This window comes from Cyprinus carpio, chromosome B13, assembly GCF_018340385.1.
Source record: "Cyprinus carpio isolate SPL01 chromosome B13, ASM1834038v1, whole genome shotgun sequence".
Taxonomy (NCBI): Eukaryota; Metazoa; Chordata; class Actinopteri; order Cypriniformes; family Cyprinidae; genus Cyprinus; species Cyprinus carpio.
The window spans coordinates 24955341-24961340 of record NC_056609.1 but is presented as its reverse complement, the minus strand read 5'-3'; the positions used below and the strand labels follow the sequence as shown (position 1 = coordinate 24961340).

At 32.8% G+C, this 6000-nt stretch overlaps 1 protein-coding gene across 1 annotated transcript in view; it reads right to left on the bottom strand.

Moving 5' to 3' along the window:
* hpse2 (heparanase 2) overlaps positions 1–6000 on the bottom strand; it is a 70697-nt gene that overhangs the window by 28260 nt on the left and 36437 nt on the right. The window contains exon 6 of the mRNA XM_042737414.1: positions 3124–3171. Coding sequence (XP_042593348.1) covers positions 3124–3171 — 48 coding nt within the window. The remainder of the gene's footprint in view (positions 1–3123; positions 3172–6000) is intronic.

Sequence of the window (6000 nt, the reverse complement as noted above, 5' to 3'; positions counted from 1 at the left end):
TCAAGAGCTGTTTGCATTAATTTTATAAAGAAAATTTAACATTTAAGCATTTTCTTACAAAAAAACTTCAATTACTTGTTGTAACTTATTTAATGAAAAATGTATTTACAAAAGTTAAAATTAAAAACAAATAAAAACAAAAACCAGACTGTTATTTATCATATTGAAGCCACTCTAACTTTTGTTTCCAAATCAATCACAAATCAGGAAAAAAAAAACTTTCTTTTTTTCTCTCACCAAATTCGATCAATCAGGCATAATTAAACAATCAGGGACTTCAGTTAAAACTCCAACACTCTCTCACTCAAATACAAAAAAATAACAATTAAAACAAATAAATCTAAAATCAACAGACTTCAGTTTCAACTTCAACACACAGAAAACCAAATAGACAAGCAACAGTTTTGTCAATTGGCCCGAAACTATCTGATACTCTATCACCAGTATATCAGAGCCAGCCAAAGATCCAAAAGGTCCAGAGTTTCAGACACGTTCCATAAAAAAAAAGAAAAAAAAAAAAATTAAAAGCTGCATTTTATGCAACATCCCGAGCTGTATCTGCAATAATCAGAGAAAAAAAAACTAGGGGAAGTTCCTCAGAAGTACACACATAGCTCACTTTTAACCCCGATAACAACTTCCTTTCCTAAAATTAATGACCTGATTTTACCTCACATTACCTAATTTTCTGGTCTAATGCATCAAACTGGAAGTTTGGGCTAGACCTAGAAGTGCAATTTGTAAAACTCTCTATTTTAAGGATCTGGAACTCTTTTATTTTGAAGGTAATTATTTCTGTGCAGGTGAATGAATGAACATGGCAACACCCACAAAGGGCTACATAGTTAATGCTATACATTCAAGTTTATGCAAATACAATGCATGAATCAAACCTTGCATTATATGAAACCTGTTTGGTGCAAAATCTGCCAGGTACATAAAAACTAGTGACTGTTAATCATACAAAACAAAGAGCATCATTGCCTCATGAGTCATGACATCATTTATCCTCCACAATTTGGTTGCCAGAAGACCGCTGTGTTGTCAGAGAACACCTGCCAAGCTCACCGTAGCATTGCAATTTTGTTTCTATACACATCATTTTCCAAGCACTGTTTTATAGTCAGAGAAATGATGTTAGAAAAACCCACATCTGTCTAATGAAGGCAGCATAAATACTCTAGAACTAATGAGGACACACTTGGATACAATCAGGGTTGGGCTAGAGAACAAAGACATGACAACAACATAAAAAGTGAAGTTCAAAATAAAAGTCAACGGCAAACTACAAGACAGACAAGAGATCCCCGTTCCCAAATTCCACAAACACTTCTAATCAAACCCATTTCAGTCTCTGATGGACAGATACAACAGCTCAATTCACTCAATAAGTAGAAAACACACAGTCCTCGCCTCTATAAGAAGATAATCTAGGAAGATCGAAGCTGGTTTGCAAATACGGTGGTTATTAGAGAGATGAATACCTTTAGCCTTAGGAGAAACCATAACATACCCCAACAAGCAAATCAAAAATAATACCAATAAACATTCTGTCACAGGTGAAGCATAACTGATCCCACTTAGCAAATCTACTATAGTACTAATACAGTATATGGAGCACAAATGTGATGTATTTATATTTATGCATATATAAATGTATATATGCATATATTATATACACTATTGTTGTAAAAAGGTGCATTAAATAAAATTTGATCATAAAGACATTCGTAATGCATTCGTAAATGGTGGTGTATTACACACATGTATACATTTATATATATTTTTAAATGTGCTACAATGCGATACAAACATGGTATGCATAGTTATAAAATAGAAATGTTTAGCTTGAAAGTATGAAAGGAATGTTAATTGTTTTGTTAGTGAGAAGTTGTATTGAACACACACTAACTGTTGACGTCTTTTACAACGCTTCTCAGTAATGGTACTTAACCAGATTAGGAAAAAAGGCTCAAATTAGAGGCCTGCATGTGTTTGCTGGGAGTGTAAATTTACCTTCCAGCACATTATCCCACCTCACAGGTGTTAGAAATTAAGGCAGAGGTGGGGAACAGCAGACTCTACGGTTGATAAACAACAAAACACAGCGACAGACTTTTTGTATTGCCACTGTTGATGTCTAGAGAGCAAGGCAGCCAATGACCGATATATTATACCATTTAAATGTATGCAAATTAGATAATGAGCATTTTGCACAGTGGTCACGTAAAACATTCAATATTAACTTTGAACATTCATTAAGAAATCATAAAAAATATTAAACAAAAAAAAACATTCAGACAACCAACAACACAACCGATTGTGAAAATTATTGATTGACCAAGCACACAATTGCGATTTTACATCTCACAATTCTGACTTGTTTCTCACAATTGCGAGTTATAAAGTCAGAACTGTGTGAAATAAAGTGACAATTGTATGTTACAAAGTCAGAGAAAAGAAGTCAGAATTTTGAGAAAAAAAAGTTAGAATTGTAAGATATAAACTCACAATAAAAAAAAAATCTGAATTGCAATTCCAACTTTATTTCTTGCAATTGTGAGATATAAACTTGCAATTAAAATAAAAAAAGCAATGAAATTTCAATCCATTATTATTATTGTAATACTTTTTTACAACTTTATATCTAACAACTTCAATCTTACACAATCATTAAAATTTTATACTGAATTGAGGGTTGGAGTGCAGGTGTGAAAAACAATTTTGTAAATGTATAAACAACATAGCAACTTCCTTCTGGAGAGTGCAGACGGTTGTGAAAAAATTTTGTAAAGTGTTTGTAAATGTATAAACAACATAGCAACTTCCTTATTAAAAGTGGCTAGAACTATTTGTTTTCCTCTCCTAACTATATATGGGTTGTTGCATTTTTTATATTTGTATTTTTGCATTGTTTTTCCCCTGCTGTATCACAACAGTACTGCGACTCATTTATGGGTCGTGACCCTCCACTTGAGAACAACTGACACTTTTGCATTCGCATTCTGTTTTGTTTCATACCACAGCAATGTTGTATAACCACTTTAGAAAGATGATCTCAAAGTTTCCATAAACAATAGGGAATAATAAAAGGTTAGAATTTAAAAAAGGTAAAATACCTACTGTTGCCACGTTACTGCGTCAACCACAGAACCACCGTTTTTCATAAACCTGTGAAAGAGAGAGGAAAAGTATTATTAGTATATATCTGTATTTTCTATGGAAGGTTATTATAGCACTGGAAAAACAGTCTGCGCCACCATCATAAATGAGTCTTACACAAAGGAACTGATAGCCAAACACACACGGCTGCGTGGCTAACAGGAGGTGTCTGTTTATTTCGCCGCTGACACTGATCTCTCATGCTGTGAGTAAATTTGAAATTTGTAAATTTGTGCAGAGAAGAGTTTACCAGGGAGCTGAGTAATCTTAATCAAACGAGGGAACAAAACTCCTTATAGGGAGCAAAGTTTCTAAACAGTTGTTCGTGTGACGGCAGTTTCACACAGAAAAACAGCGACCACCCTTTCTCTCCAAAACTCCATGCCGTCCTATAATTCCCCTCTCATCTCCCTCTTTCCTTTTGTCTGTCCACTGAGTTAAAACTGCATTTATCATTTCCATCTGAACGAGACTGGTAGCAGCAAGGGGTGGCGTCTCGTTCCAAAGAAGACCTTCGACAAAGCACTTGTGGTTGTAATACCAAGTTTCATTTCAGCCTGCCAAAGTTATGACTGCTCAAAAGCCCCCGCAGGAAAACACTAGGCGGCTTATGGCAGAAAAGTAAAGGGGCGCACCTAAACTACACAATACAAATCACACAAAAAATAACTTGAGAAGCAATATTGCATAAGATATTGAGGCTTCTAGTTAGTGGTTGGCAATATGACTAAAATATAATCCCACAACTACATTTCACGTTCACAATATAATTGTTACAATAGGTTGTTACAATATTGAGGCTTCTAGTTAGTGGTTGGCAATATGACTAAATTGGAATTTATTTCACGTTCACAATATAATTGTTACAATAGGTTGTTACAATTTTTAGATGACACTGAATTTTTTGCATTCTATACAATAACTAATACAAATAAAAAGAGCTCAACCTTAATGAAGACAAGTAAACAATCAGTAATCAGTAAAACTAACTACAAGCAAATTTTGTATTTTTTTTTGAAGCCTAAATCTCAGTTACGAGAAAACAAATCTTAATTATCTTAGTGTCCACAGCAATCTTTTTATTATATATATATATATATATATATATATATATATATATATATATATATATATATATAATATAATATACAAAACCTAAATTTTGTCCTTTGGTTATAACAGGGTAATTTAGAAAAGGGGCGTGGCCAAATATACCCCAAAGCCTAAAAACCTAAACGAAAACTCTACGAAGCTTGGTGAAAACATGTGACAGATGATTCTCAACAAGCATGTTGTCAGCAAGTTTCATGGAGATTGGACCATAGGTAGCGCTATAACAGTTAAAAAGGCCTCGAAAAACACATTATTTCTATAGTAAATTACCTCAAATTGCAAAGAAAATGTTTATATATTCACAGAAACACAAGTTTTTCACAACATATGATAGATCTCCTCATTTTGAATAGCTTTGCCTCTGTTCAAAACGGCTGCCGTCAATCAAAGTGTTCTTCGAATATTTGAGATAATTAATAATAATAATAAAAAAACTACTTTTGTGAACTAGTCCTAACTCAAAATCAATAAAAGCAGTGCAGTACAATTCTCTTGACTCTCTATGTCAATAATTGTCAAAAAAAAAAAAAAAAAAAAACAACAACAAAAAAACCTTTTTGCATTTGGATAGCTATAAAAGTGTAATTAAAAAAATGTGGTCTTGATATAGTGTACCCAAGAAGAAGACTTGTAGTAAGTGTTTCGTTATCAATATTTTTTTCTTCAGAAATCTATATGTACAACAAAATATGTGTAAACTTGTCTATGTATGTAATCATGCTTGATGAGCATTAATATAATAGTTTAAACATTTAATTTCTGTGTATGTGTGTGTGTGTGTGTTTGTGAGCGTATTCTATATCATGGATGTGTTTTAGTGTTAGCCATACATTTTGGGTTGCACTACACCCTAAAACCATAGAGCCTTAAAAGCCATTAATTGCTTGAACCCAGGAAATCACTGCTTGCAGTTATATTAAGTAATATTATTTTCGATACATGTAAATTGATTTAAATATAATAGTATTACTCTTGTTATAATATAATAATATTCATATATTTAAAATATATTAAAGACATTTAAACAGATTAAAATTATATACTTATATACTACTGCCACAACTACTAATAATAGCCTACTGCAAATAAAAATTTTATTATCCAAGATAAATGCCAATGGGATAAGAAAATTAATTTATCCGAAAACAAAATTTTGATCCTATACAAGTTTATTGAGAGGCTAAATTAAATATATAAAGACAAATGAATTTCTGCTGTGAATGCATAAATTCCTTTTTGTTTTGTTTTTGTATAATTTTGGAAGCTGCGTGTCAGTCCTCCCATCATTCTTGTTGATTTCAGTGTGTGTGTGTGTGTGTGTGTGTGTGTGTGTGTGTGTATGTGTATGTGTATGTGTGAAGGTGTAGACAGAGTCTAGTAAGCTGCTGGTTGCAAAAATGAGGAAGCTCTGGTCAGGCACTGACAGATTTATTTCTGACTCTGTCACACTGACATTACAACCAATTAGTATCCACTCACAAAAGTCATTATTCTACAAAACCAGTTTTTGAAGAACAGCACAAAAGCACAAACAATGTTAAATGAACACTCACAAATGAATTCCAGAGGTATTTATCTCAGACGTCATTAAAAAAATGTGGTCTTAATAGTAAGCACATCAACACTGGCACTGCTTTAATAAGCTCCTGTCATAAAAATATATGTGTTTAGAAGCATAATGCTGGCAGCATTGCTCAAACCTTCTTTTTAAAACCACACACTAAA